Source organism: Rhinatrema bivittatum, chromosome 14 (assembly GCF_901001135.1).
Source record: "Rhinatrema bivittatum chromosome 14, aRhiBiv1.1, whole genome shotgun sequence".
NCBI lineage: Eukaryota > Metazoa > Chordata > Amphibia > Gymnophiona > Rhinatrematidae > Rhinatrema > Rhinatrema bivittatum.
The window spans coordinates 72,792,320-72,807,282 of record NC_042628.1 but is presented as its reverse complement, the minus strand read 5'-3'; the positions used below and the strand labels follow the sequence as shown (position 1 = coordinate 72,807,282).

At 45.0% G+C, this 14,963-nt stretch overlaps 1 protein-coding gene across 1 annotated transcript in view; it reads right to left on the bottom strand.

Moving 5' to 3' along the window:
- Positions 1-265: 265 nt before the first annotated feature.
- LOC115076260 (sialoadhesin-like) overlaps positions 266-14,963 on the bottom strand; it is an 81,565-nt gene continuing 66,867 nt past the window's right edge. Inside the window, exon 10 of the mRNA XM_029577510.1 lies at positions 266-1,681. Coding sequence (XP_029433370.1) covers positions 1,526-1,681 — 156 coding nt within the window. The 3' untranslated portion in view covers positions 266-1,525. The remainder of the gene's footprint in view (positions 1,682-14,963) is intronic.

The following is a 14,963-nucleotide window of genomic DNA, read 5'->3' as shown; positions in this document are numbered from 1 at the left end:
AATTTTGTTGGCGTCGGTTCTCGAGCCCGCTGACAGCCATGGGTTCGGAAACCAGACGCCGGCAAATTAGAGCGCCCGGTTTTCAACCCGCGAGCCACGGGCCGATTTTAAATTTATTTTTTTTTATTTTTAATTATTTTTAACTTTTGGGACCTCCGACTTAATATCGCCATGATATTAAGTCGGAGGGTGCACAGAAAAGCAGTTTTTACTGGGGGGTTGGACGCGCGTTTTCGGCCCCTTACTGAATAAGGGGTAAAGCTAGCGCGTCGAAAACGCGCGTCCAAACGCGGGGTAACAGTGCGCTCTGTCCTGTATCGGCCTGTTATACAGGCTGAATCAGGTGACTCCCAGCTCAGCTACTGAGCAGCTCTCGCCAACTCCCAGAACCCGATCCTTCCCTCTCATAGACTCTGAGACTTTTCACTCTTCTTACTCAGGGCGGGGGCGGGGGTGTTCTCATCTCTTCCACACAAGACGAATAGCAGATGACAGGATTTAAAGGTACAGTGGCATACTTTTAAACCAGACCTCCCAAATTAAGGTGGTTTTTTTTCTGCGAAACAACTATATGTTATATCTGTTCTATGGCGCTTACAATGTTGTTCAAACACATAAGATACCACAACATTTTTTTTATTACTACACCAGTGGTTTCCAAATCTGTTCTACTGACTGCACATCAGGTTTTCAGGATATCCATAATGAACATGCATGAGATAAATGTGCATATAGTGGGTCTCCAATTTCTGCATATTTATTTCATGCATGTTCATTGTGGCTGTACAGTCAATAGGACAGATTTGGGAACTCCTATGCTATGCATTTTTAAACTGAGCCCCTCCCCTACAGGTCCTCCTTCAGCCTCTGGAGGTAAACTGTGAATGGAAGAAAGTCACTCATTCCTTCTCAGGGGAAGGGATTGCATTGCTTTCTGCACATTCTGTGTGTGATGTCATTGATGACTTCACACCCAAAATATGGCCCGATCAGATGGGGGGAGGGGGGGGGGAGTTGGAGCTAATGTGCGATCTTTCCAAAATAGCTGCTCCCAAGGTTGCAGAGGAATCCTAGGCTGGTAACATAAGCCATTAACAAAATGCAATAAAATTATCACAGCTGAAAAAAAGCCAAACAAAATAGTTGGGAAGAGACTGAGGAGAGCATTGGAAGACCAAGTGTGCTTCAAGAAGCACAATTATGATGTACTAAGGCCCCTTCTGCAGGAAAAGCAATGCCACGAAATAATTACTGCAAAGTGCTTCTTCTAATTCACCAGAAGTTAGGGATTAACAGGTTTGGGGTTGGGGGTCAACAGATTTCAGACTAGGGGGTTAGGATTTGAAGTTATTGCTTGCCAGGATTACCAGATGGCGCTAGGCCTGGCTTTAGCCCCAGTGTATCTAGTGCCCATCTTTCTGAGAAAAGCAGGCATAAGAAATCCTATGGATAAGCTGACGGCAGAACCAGGACTGGAGCCCATATGATGAGCCCACGGGTGCACTTCTAAGATCTTGGTGTGGTTTCAAACCAAATCCTCCGAACGCTCTCTGTTCTGTTCTGACATTTTTCTGTGGGCTGGAGCAGAGTTTCTGCTCCTCTCTTCATCCTCTGGGGGGGCTGATAGGCCTTTCAGGTTCTCATACACAGGCTCTTTGGATTCTTTGCTTGGATGTTTCACCTGTCAAGAGAAAAAGCAAAAGTCCATTTTAAAGAAGAGCTTCTTTCTGGAAGACTTAACACTGGGGAACGCGTCATTCAGTAAACGCGCAGATTCCATACGACACCGTTATTCCTGACTTTGTGGCATAGTCGGCACTGGGCATGGGGAGGACAGTTTTCCAAAGCTTTTCAGACAGGGAGATGCGTGCTTACCGGCATAGCACGTGCCTCGTGTACATTTCACTCCGTTCCCCACCCACCACCACCACAGTGCGGGCAAAGGTAGAGACACGCCTTTGTTTTATTTCGTTACTCCACGCACATCATTTTTTCCCCAGGTGAAATTGTTTTTTGGTACGTAAAAACTCATTTTACACTTGTAAGTAACAAAACAAAACAACAACCCCTCCCTCACACACACCCAAGAAAAACAAAACAAATAGGATTTTTTCCGTGCATGCCCACGGGGAGAAGGGGGCAGTGTTAGGTTGGCGAGCAGAAGTCCGCCTGATGGCTTTATTCGGAAATCATTGGGTGTGATTTGCACTTGCTGCAATGGGGGTGCAGTCGTATTGATGCCTTCTCGAAGGGAAACCCCAGACAGAATAAGCTTAGGGCCCCAAGAGTTACTTATGCGTAGCAAGAGCTCTGATCATACTTCCTCCCTCCTCACCCCTTGCCCTCCCCCGTTACATCTATTCATCCCTGTCTCCTACCACAGCGTCACCATGGGGGGAGGTAGCACTGGAGGAGCATGTGTCGTCCCCCCCCCCCAGTTCACTATTATCCGGTGCTATTACAACCAATGAGGATGCTACACTGGCAACGGGAGCAGAAGCCTGCCAGAAGTGCATTTCCCTGCTGCTTCTCCCCCAGCCTGTATCATTGCAGCTGTCCTGTATCTCTCAACCACCATCTCCCGGGTGTTGAGTTCGGTGGTTGGGTCTCTCTCGCCTACTGTAGCGATCGCGTCACATTGACCGTGTGTCTTCTGTCGCAACCAAGACTTTGTCCCACATGGCAGCTGGCTGAGTCTTCTCCCCTCTCTTCTGCCAAAGTCAGAGCCAGCAAATGTATCCCCTGCCCCTAAAGTCATTGCCACTGATCCCCACTCCATTCCCTCACGACAACTAATTAATAGTTTTAGAATTTTAACTGCTAGTTGTATGCACTCTGGGTCTGAGGTCTTCTAACCTAGTGGTTTGTCAATCCTGTGCGCTTTAACCAGGGGCAGCTGAAGGGAATCTGCTGCCTGAGGCGAGGGATGAGATGCTGCCTCAGGGGGGTAGGGTCTCTTTACAGCCTGGTCCTTTCAGTGATTTGAAATGCTGAGGAAGGGGGGAAGCAACGGTCAGAGTTCCCAGAGGAGAGGCAGAGTGTCAGTGACAATTCAGTATTTCTTGGAAGCTGGCAACCCTGCCACACTTCCAGGAACCCTACCACCTGTCTCCCAGGTTTCCCCAGCATTTGCTCCTGGAAAAGTGGCAGATGGGTGAATGATAGGGGTCTGTGTGTGGCAAATTCTCTACCGGCCTAGTGCAAGGGTATCAGGGGCTCTAGGTGAACATTAGAGCCTTCCCAGCCCTCACCACACACAATAAAAAATATTCTGCATTTATAATAACCAATTTTTACATGAAAAAACATTCTGTTTTCTGACATAAAAATATCACAGTAATATGCATATTATTTTTACATGCACTACTGTGGTGCAGTCTACAAAAAAAGCTAATCAAACACTTGGCATGCATATGATATTAGGCCTGTGGTAACGCACGTTGAGTGGGAGCTTTGCATCCAGAAAGCCATAAGTAAACTGAATTACGATTACAATAGTACACCTCCTATACTAAGAAACAGGCCATGCGTTTTGGAAGCGTGTCCATAACCCCCGATGCAAAACGGGACTTAGCGCGTCCAAAACGCACGTCCAATCGAGCATGTAGGTAATAGCGCTCATCACATGTAAATTCATGTCGATGAGGCTATTACCTATTTTCCCCGATGCAAAAAAAAAAAAAAAAGTGCGCTCGACACGCACATTTTAACCCTCAAAACTGAATGCCTGCCCAGAGCCCCCCAAAATTACAGAAAAGCAGAAAATACTGCTTTTCTGTTCCTTTTTTGGTTCTTCTGACTTAATATCATTGCAATATTAAGTCAGAGGAACCGAAATAAGAGAATTAAAAAAACAAAAAAACAGTCGCAGGCATTCAGGTTAGGAAAAGGGACGCTCAATTAATGAGCGTCCGTTTTCCTTAATTGGCTGAAAGCCTCCTCTCCTGGGTGCCTGCTGCCATGGAGGTGCTAGGGGCACACAATTACCCCTAGCGCCTCCTTTTTTTACTGTGGCACTTGATTTCAATATTAAATTGGGTGACCGGGAGAGGTAGATCGGCATGCAATCATAACCGTCTGTTTAACGTGCACCAATATTGGATCGGCCTGATCCTGCGAATCAAAATTCTAAAGGCTATAATGGTTATTTTGTAGTTAGAGAGCTGCTAAAGGAAAAGATGGATGTGCGCTTGTTAGCTCAGGATACCAAGCTCTAACAAATCACGATCAAACGCCTGGGTATATGGTTTAAAGACTCTTTAAATTTCCTGCCCATGAAGCTTAGCAAGCTTCCACAAGCCCTGGGGTTTCAAGGTTGTAAGGGCTATTTCCCACATTTTTTTTAATACCAGGGCTAATCAAACTTATGTGGGACCTATGCCTGGTGTTGAGTATTATGGAGATGGGAATATGATGTCTGGAGAAAGAGAGGAATTTTTAAACTGGTACAGGGACAATCAATATAACACCTTTGATTTACAGAAGGAGCTCGCCTATTATTGCCAGCAGGATGTGAACATTCTGAGGCAAGCTTGTGTCTTATACAGAACTGAAATCATGGCAATGACAGAGAGAGAGAGGCGGTTGTAGAGCAGGGTGGCAGATGTAAAACTGTGAAAAGATGTATAGATCCCTTCCAGTATATAACACTGGCATCTGTGTGCATGGCGATGTACAGGTTTATGTTCTTAGAACCTAAGACCATGGCACTCGTCCCTCCAGACAACTATCACAGACACACAAAGAGACGTTCAACGCCCTCTATCCAGCGGCCGATGTATACAGAGGCCGCAGAGCAAATACAGATCACCCATGCTCTAAAGGGGGGTAAAAGCAGGTGGGTCCCTATTTTCTTGACGGTTATGCACTTATTGATGGGGTACAAACAGCTTTTGAATTTAAAGGCTGTTTTTTCCATGGTTGTCCGAGCTGTTATAACGATAAAGATCAGAACCCCTTAACGGCTACAACCTTTGGTTTTCTCAATTACAAAACACAAATCAAAGCAGATTTCTTGAAAAGAAGAGGGTTTAAGGTCATAAACTTGTGGGAACATGAATGGAAGAGAATGGTGAAAGAAAATATCAGGGGTTGTGCAGACTTTCTGGTTAAATCAGGCCTGCTGCAGTCATTAGTACCCAGAGATGCCCTTTTTGATGGTAGAACCAATGCTATTTGCTTGTACTATAAAGCCAGGCCTGATGAAAAAATACATTACTGTGATTTTACCAGTCTATACCCCTTTGTCAATAAAACCAAGGAATGTCCAGTTGGCCACCTGCAAATCATTTATGACAGCTTTGGTCCCTTCTCAGACTATTTTGGGCTTGTTAAAGCCTATGTGTATCCACCACGAAAGATCTTTTTCCCTGTATTACCGGTCCGTGTGAGTGGTAAGCTCATGTTCCCGCTGTGTCGTATATGCGCTGACAACAGTCAGCAGGATATGTGCACTCACTCGGACGAGGAGAGAGCCCTCGAAGGGACTTGGTGCACTGTGGAGATGAATGTGGCTATTGAAAAAGGGTATGTGGGTGCTGAAATATGTGAAATATGGCACATTGAATGTAAATCTGAGTCTGTTTTCTGAATACATAAAAATGCATCTCCGTCAAAAGCAGGAGGCCTCTGGTTACCCTCAGTGGTGTACCGATGTAGAAAAACAAAACATGTATATATCTGATTTTTACAAAAAAGAAGGTGTCGTTTTAAGGCCTGAACAGGTTAATATAAACCCTGCAAAGCGCCAAATTGCTAAGCTTTTCTTAAACTCTTTGCGGGGGAAGTTTGGCCAAAGAACAAACCTACCTGTTACAAGTATGGTGAGAGATCCTGATGATCTGTATAAGTATTTGTTTTCACCCGAATATGATGTTTCATCATGCAATTTTATTGATGATGAAACAGCCAGCGACCCCCCTTTGGGAGATTATATAGGTCAGTTGACGAGTGAGATACCCACAGATGAGCATATCACAGAGTTTGTATCGGCTGGGCCCAAAATTTATTTATTTATTATTTTTATATACTGACATTCATCTCAATTGAGATATCACACCTGGTACTGTAGGTTTTTCTCTATCCCCAGAGGGCTTACAATCTAAGTTTTTGTACCTGAGGCAATGTAGGGTAAAGTGACTTGCCCAAGGTCACAAGGAGTGACAGTGGGACTTGAACCTTGGTCTCCTGGTTCATAGTCCACTGCTCTAACCACTAGGTTATTCCTCCTCCCTATATTGAGGTCAAACCCTTGTAGGGACATAAGGCCTGGATGGACAGGCACAGAAATCAAGGACAGAGGTCAAACCCTTGTAGGGACATAAGGCCTGGACAGTGGACGGACAGGCACAGCGTTTCAGGTCAGGCCCTTGTAGGGACGTACGGCCTGGACAGTGGACGGTCAGGCACAGCGTTTCAGGTCAGGTACATGTGCTGCAGTGCTTATATTATCTGGAGCATAGGAAGCAGTTGGAGCTGCTGCAAGGATTTCAATTGCTTTTATTCATCTTGCCATTCACAGGGAAAATTTGGAAACCCAAGCAAAGGCAGGTTTACATTCAAAAACACTAGCATTTCCATCAACTCTGGTGCCAGCCTTGAGCAGTGAGGGCTCATGATATCCCCTGTCATTGAAAAGACACGTTCACTGGGCACACTGGTTGGTGGACATGACAGATATCGCTGAGCCACTTTGGCTAGGTTGGCCAGACAGTGGACTTGTGTGCCCAATATGCCAGCGGATCTGTGTGCATGTTCTCTGTCAACTCTGAGAGATACCGTGTCACTGACAGCTGTGCTGGTGTTTCCTTTGCTTGGGTGGGCTGAGAGTCACTCATGCTAGCTGCTTTCTCTCTCGCCCATCGCACAACAGATGAATCTTTATGGGCAACATGCATTTGGCGTTCTGAAGTGGAGGAGGAGCAGCACTCTGTCGCTGACAGAGTGCTGCTCCTGCTTGGGCAAGCAGCACAACTCTCTAAAGTGCCTGCTGTTTCCACCTCTGCTTCATGCCTAATCTGTCTCTGCCTATGGCGCTCCTGTTCATGGACTTTTGCTAACAGCAGGTCCATCACCAATAAGAGACAATCGTACTGTAGGGCGAGTTTCCCTTTCACACGGGGATCACAGACTGTGGCGAGCATGTATGTGTTCTCTTCTGTTAAAGGCCTTAATTTCTCTTCCACCTGCTACTGCAAAATGTCCAGACAATGCAGCATCTCAACTGTCATTCCCTCTTCCTGTTTAAAGGCCTCCAAATGTTCATCCAGGAGATTAACTATAGGGATGATGTCCGCCAAGGTGGCACTTCTGGAACTCAGCTCCTCCATGACATCCTTGAAGGGCTGCAGGATTTTTATCAGCTGACTCATGACTAACCAAGCATGATGCCCTAGGGGATTCTGCACACCTATGTTCATTGTACCAGAAAGTTCATGAAGGGGTGTCTACAGCTCCACTAACCTCTCGAGCATCATAAAGGTGGAATTCTACCAGGTGGCAATGTCTTGAATGAGACGCTTGTGAGGCATCTCCAAATCAGTCTGCTTTTGTCGGAGAACCTGCCCCGCCTTCACACTTCTGTGGAAGTGCGCTGCTATGTTCCTACACTTCTGTATTAACCTATGCAGGTATTCATTCTCTTTGTCATTGGAATTCAACCCCAGAGCTGACTTCACTACCAGGTGCAGAGTGTGTGCAAAACATCGAATGTTCTTAAAGTGCCCGACGTTTATTGCCTTAACCATGTTTGCATCATTGTCTGTGACAAAGAACCCTGCCTGAGGATTCCTGTCTCGCTGGTGTAGTTGCCAGCCCTCCAGCATCTGTCTGATGCATGCTAGAATAATGGCTGCGGTATGGGCCTGGTCCGTCAGGTGGGTGTGCAGTAAAGCCCACCTCCACCCTGATACTTGTTCAGTAATAGAGCTGCTGCCTGCCCCTGCCTCAGCCAGGTCCCACCAGTTTGCTGTCAGGGAGAGGTAAGAATGTGCAGCATTCATGGCAGTCAAGATATCGCAGGTGAAATACACTCTCCCCTCTGCCTTAGCTAGCAGCGCTTGCATGCGACTGCAACATTGCTTGTACAGGCTGGGGATGACCTTTCTGCTAAATGTGGTTCTGGAGGGGACTTTGTAATTTGGAACTACGAACTTTAGAAAACACTTGAAACCCACATTCTCCACTAACTGCAAGGATTGGTCATCAAGGGCAATCATTTTCCCAATGCTCCTGGTTACAACTTTTGAGGCTGCCTGCCTCCTACCCCGGGATAATGTTACCGCACTCCACTCCATTTCCTCCATGGTGGGTTGTCGCTTCTGCCACATGTCAGGGGGTTGCTGGCCTGCCACCTGACTGCTAGAAGGGATGAGGGCATGGGCTGACTCTGCTGCTTTTGAACCACTTTACGCTGCTTGGAAGGGGTCCCTTGACTGGTACTGCAACCATCCCCAGATGGAAGTACTCTTGTTGGGTGTTGCCTCTTCATATGATGCGTCATGCCAAAATTAGATAGATGTCCCATTTGCTTGCCTCTGCTAATATCCCTGCCACAGTAATTACACCGAGCAAAATGTGGGTCATCCATCACTTTAAAGTGGCTCCAGATCGCAGATGTCTTTCAAGATCCTCCCTTCTCTAAAGCCTTGGGGGGAGGATGCTGGCACTGGAGCTGAAGTAGTGGGTGCACCCTGAGAAGCAATGCCAGGGCCCTCAGTCACCCTCTGTGCCTGCGTTGACTGCTCTTCCTCCTCCTCCTCATCAGTTTCATCTCTCCCCTGCTGCACTGAAGTAGAGGCTAAGACAGGACTAACTGATCCTCCTAAAGCTTCGTCAGCTATTACTTCTTCCGTTTCTGATGAGAATCCCACACAAGATGATTCTTCATCTGAATCAGAAGCAAACAGTGACTGCGCTACATTGTCAATGCTAAGTGTTAGTCAAGACTCTGTCCCCCTGCTGCTTTTGGATATCGACATTTTGTCTGGCATGACTCAGCCTCCCCTTCCCTCACCTCCAAAACTACAGGGTCAGAAATAGGTGGTGGCGATGGCGATGCATCATGGTCAGATTTCATTTTTTTCTGGATGGAACTGTCTGCCCCTCCAAAGAGTTTAGATTGCGACAGGTCCCTTTTTAACTTTAATGGGGGAGTGGCACTAGTGCCTTTTGAAGTGCCTCCTCTGCCAGTCCCAATCACTCAACTATATCTAGCTTTCCCTGACATTATGGATTTAATGTCACTGCCTAGTGCCTACTGGCTGCCCACTGTCACAGTGCCTTGCTATGCACTAATGTAACGTGTGTGGTGTGCACACACACGCAGCTTGCTTGTAAGCACAGAAGAGGCAGACTGGGGATTTCACTGCACAGACTGTCCCAATAATAAAGTTCAGTCTGCTAAACTACCAGCCCACTGAAGCCCAGTGCACAGAGAGACTGAGTGAGTTGAATTAAACAAACTCATTTTAAAAAAGCTGGAATTGTTGGCACAGCAGGAAAATCGATGAAATATATTTTCCAATGGAGATTCTAGCAAAATTGACTATATCTCTCCCAGCCACAACACCCAAATGGTGCTTGCTTGCAGCCTAGCCCAGAGGGTGAATGAAACAAAATGGCACTGCTAGCAGCTTCTCTCCCTGGCACAGAGAGACCGTCTCAGATCACCTAAATAAACTGCTTAAAAAAACAAATAGGGCTAGCTGGCACAGGCACGGCAGCCAAATAAAGAATAAATAGGTTTTTTTCCCTACTAACTAGCCTAGCTAGCAATTCAATAGAGATTTCTGAACTCAGACTAGCTCTGAGTGCAGCCTGCTTCCACAGATACCACCTCCCCACACCACCCCTGCAAAGAAAGTGCATGGTACGCTGCATGCTTAAGTATATATAGTGCTGAGTCATCAGGAAAATCGTCACCGAGCACTGAATGATGATTGGCTGCATTTAGTGCATTTCACAAAATGTTATCGCTGATACGCTGCATTCCGATATCCGTGCCAACCTGTCCAACCCTTTCCTGTGAGTCACTGATGACTCACAGGAAAGGACTGGTTTTTGGCTCGATAGTGGATACACCGAAATGCCATCCTCCAGCTGCAAATGGCGGCGAAGAAAAGCGCGTGCGCCGTGCAGTGGATGAAATGAATGATAAGTTATATTCGTGGGGAGTCGCGATACGTTTCGCTTCCCCACGAATATAATGAATAGGGACATATACGTTGCGGATTGCCAATACATCGAAAACAAATGCTCTTTTGCAGCCCCACTTGTATATAATCCCTTCCCCTCACACCTTTCTCTTTTCCTCCCCTACCCAAATTTTTATCCTCTCCTTCCCTTGCCCCCCCTTATTCTCCTTTGACTCTGTTATAAATTGTAATGTTATAACTACTTTATATAATATTATCATTATATATCTATTTATATTTTATAAATTGTTTTGTTGTTGTTACATTTAACAGTTTTTAATGTAAAGTTTTCTCAGTTGATTTTCCTACTGTTTTATGTAAAACGCAATTGCGGATTTTGTTCTATGTACACCGACGTGATATCTCTGATGAGCGGCGGTATATAAAAACCAATAAATAAATAAATAAATAAATAAATAAATGCACACCCCTAAAAGACTCTCTTCCACGTAAAAGGCATAAAGTACTTGACACATACAAATGGTTGAATGTGTAATTATATCTTTTCAATAAAAAAGACTTTTTAAAATTGACTATGGACATTTGGTTCATTTTTCAAAAAAACCCTCAAGAGAGCGGTTGTTTTTATTTAGGATTAGTACAACATTCTTGGTATGGTACACACATCTGGGGGGCATGAAACAGACAGCGAAAAGATCTAGACATACAATATGTTCTCTGTTTGTTGTTTTTTACAAATTGTAAAACCATTTTGTCATTTTGCAGTGTTTCTTCAGAATACAATTTTAAAATATTTTCAAAATACAGCTTTTTACAGCGCTGATGTAGGAAAAACACATAATGGTTACCGCAGGTTGTAGATACCGGGTGTTGCAATTGTCTGCTGCTATATAAAACATCATCACAATGTTTATTGAAAAAGTTCATAATACTGTTAGGGAAGAGCAAGCTATCAGGCTGTTGCCCATAGGAATCAAAAAATTCTCCTGTGCCATTTTCAGTCACATAAATTGCTAACCAGTGTTCTCCAGGAAGGTCGTGGGGGTGGGTATTTACCATCAAGCTTGCAGGTTTCCCTTCTATTTGTACATCAGACAGCCAGTCACTGGGCAGGACATCTACAAAAGATTTTGTAACATACAGATCCTTCTTTAAAATATCGAAGATCTGTCGGTGTTCATCATAGATAATCAAAAAGGGCGTTCCTTCTGTGGTTAATTTCTATCACGTTGTCAAAGACACCATACACAATCATATTTTCCATGTGTGGCAAAGCTTTGGCAAAATGGATTTCAGCCCGCAGATTACCAGTTTTAATCAAAGAGTAGTGGTCCATGCACTCTTGGTCGGGTGATAGGTCAAAGGCCAGTAAGGTATAACCTTGGTAAAACTCGTGATGATCAATCAACAGAGCACTGTCTTTCAAATGTTTACCCGTTGCTTGAACTAGCTGCATGTATTCTCTGACACAACAGCCATTATCAAAATCCAGTTGGAGAGGTTTCCCTGGGACTTGCTCACCATCCACATACAGTGCAGCAAAGTTAATATCGTAATGTTTAAAATTGAAGGGGTTTTTAGAGTAATTACTGCTGAAAGTGTCATTATCCACAAAGCCCTTTACAATAATTTTGGGTGGCTGCCCCAAAAAGAGGTTTTCCTGGTTAGTCACACGGGCACCAGCAGGAATGCTAAAGACTTTCAGACCTACATGGTCCATGGCGTACTTGGAATTGGCTCTCAGCAGAGCTTCTGCATGCCCCAAGCATACTCCCAGGGACACTTTCACTCTCCTTACAAAGAGGGCTGCAGATAAAATAAGGAGTTTGTAGTTCTCATCGGCATCTCCGCTCATTAAGCAAAACTTATCTTTGTTCCGTGTTAGTTTAATTTTCACATCCATGCCATTTATGAGCAGTTTTTCTTGAAAAAACTAGGGATGTGCATTCATTTGCAACGAAATAGGAAATAGAGACGATATTTCTTATTTCGTCCCGTTTCGGGAGGGCGATGAAACGATAAGAAAACCCATGAAACCCTTGGGGGGGGATAAAGGGCACATTAAAAAAAACAAACCCTAAATTCACTTCAACCCTTCAAATTTAATTAATTGAAACCCCCACCCTCCCGACCCCTCAAGACTTGCCCGACACCCCCCCCCCCCCAAGTCTTACTGAAAGTCCCTGGTGGTCCAACGGAGTCCCAGGAGCGATCTCCCCTTCTCGGGCCGTTGGCTGCCACTAATCAAAATGGCACTGATGGCCCTTTGCCTTTACCATCGGTGCCATTGGTCGGCCCGTGCCATTTTTTAAGATAGCACCGTCCGTCCATTGTTCCTACCATGTGACAGAGGCCGGCCAATGGCACCGATAGCCCCTGTCACACGGTAAGGGCAAAGGGCCATTGGTGCCATTTTGATTAGCGGCAGCTGATGGTCCGAGAGCAGGACTTCGCTCTCGGGACCCTGCTGGACCACCAGGGACTTTCAGTAAGTCTTGGGGGGTTGGTCAGGCAAGTCTTGGGGGGTCGGGAGGGTGGGGGGGTGCAATAAATTAAATTTGAAATGTTGGGGTGGGTTTTGTTTTTTTTTTACAACCCCCGTTGTAATTTGGGGTGGGTTTTGGGCTTCGTTTCAGGGGGGGGGGGGGGTAGACGAAATAAAATCGGCCTGAACCGCGGGAAACAAAATTTCCCGCGGGAGGCCGATAACAAAGGCTGAACCAAAAGGTTCAACCGAATCACATCACTAGGAAAAATACATCGCTATGTAAATGTCCCAGAAGCTCTACTTTATGGCTAACGGCTGCAAAAAAAAGCTCTTTCTGTAAAACCTGTATTACGGGGCCCCAAGTCTCTCACTTCGTGGTTTCCAGCTGTGTCTTTATAAAACAGACCGCTTGTAAACTGTGTTTTGAGAGGACCCTCACCATAATTGAGAAGCAGTTCTATGAGGGCTCTGTAAGGGTAACAGTTGTTGCTCTGACTAATGAGTCTGTCTCCGAGAGTGACATCCAGCTGGCTGAAAATAGAGGCTATTGGATAGTTCACGAGAGCTACTTTGGCCCCTACATCAAGATTGGACCCATCTTTGTTCACGATTTTACAGGTCAGGTACAGCAATGTGTTGTTCAAATCCAGGTAATCCTCGCCATGTCCGGCTATTTAAAAATCTAAAGGGGCTGTTTCTGACAAGGAAGATAATGGTGGAATCTCCACATAAACACTTTTTTCTATGCTGGTTTGTGTGGGGGCCAGTTGAAACAGAGCCAGTTCTGATTTCAAGCATTCTTAAGACCCCTGATGTACAAAAGCCATAGTGTTTTAGAATATATCTTCTTCTTGGTGGAGAGGTTTCTCTTCTTAGCCTTGCGGTTAGTCTTTTGAGACTTGACACATTTGGGCTTCTTTGTTTTAAAAGGTTCAGGAGGCCCCTGTTGATTGGTTCTCTTTCTTTTAACAGCTCTTCTAATAACCACTAATCCTGACCTCTCCTGCTCTGCGTTATTGTTCATTTTATGCAGAACGGCCGTTGTGACACGACCCATAACATCTTTGGCGATGTTTTTTGTTGCACTTTTCACATGAGGTTTAACAATCTCAAAACCCCTTCTCAAAAGAGGTATTGCTTTTCTAAAGAGGCTACGAAACACACCGCCTATCCCCGCCCTGTAAATGAGCGGAGCGCCGTAATACCCCGAAAGACCGTGACTGGCCTGTGCTGCATAGTAATTTCTGTATGCGTCAGGGTCCCCATAGTCTTTAACCACAACCATTTTAAAAAACAGCAGGTGTAGCTTAAGGATCACTTTTCCATAGCGAAATGAGATGTGTTGGTTCTGGTTTGCCTTTATTTTAAATGTTATGGAGTCAATGTGCTGCTTGTTCACAGGAACATAAAGCGGCTTATCATAAGTGAAGGTGATAAACTTGTCCTTACCCGCTTTAGCGGGAACACAACAAAATAGCTGCACAAAATGGTCTCCCACCAGCTAGTGCTCTACAATATCTGTGTACAGTATAGGGTATTAAACCCACCAGTGATATCTGTTGGAAATAGTGAGCGCCTCGTATTCACTTTAGCTTCTAGCCCCAAAATGGTTGCTAAATCACCCACTGCGTAAATTACTGTGTTGTCCTCTGACTTTAATTTGATTCTTCAGATATTGGGATTATAAATGATTCGTGGTGGCATGGGTTTAAGGAGATTGTTCATGTCATGGTTCATTTGATCCACAAGGTTTTGAATGGTTGCATAATACCCTCTTCGTACAACAAAGTGATGCTCCATGTTTCCTTCACCCATGGTGACAACATACTGATGATCTTCTTTAATATTATCCTATTGTGTGAGGGTATTGTATTTTCACCAGCCCCACTTCCCCCACCTGTAGGTCCAAAGGCCTAGCTAATTGTGTGGTGAAATTAGAGCTGGCACTTCTCATTTTATTTACAAGCCTCCTATGTGGGTCTATATCAAAAGCTTTGCTGAAATCCAAATAGATCACATCGAGTGCTCTTCCTTGATCCAATTTGAGAGAGGTAAAGGTGGTGGGGCCGCTTTGCAATAGTGATCATAATATGATCAAATTTGAATTAATGACACCAATTTTGATCTCGCTACACTGGCTCCCGATTAAATACCAAATTGAATACAAAGTATTAACAATACTGCACCAAATGATCATAGGACAGCAAAGCAATTGGTTAAGCAAATACATTGAAACCCACAATCCAAAATGGAACTTAAGATCAAGGAATAAAGGCCTCCTCAAAATCCCTCATGCCAAAAGCACTCGACTAAGCTCAGCA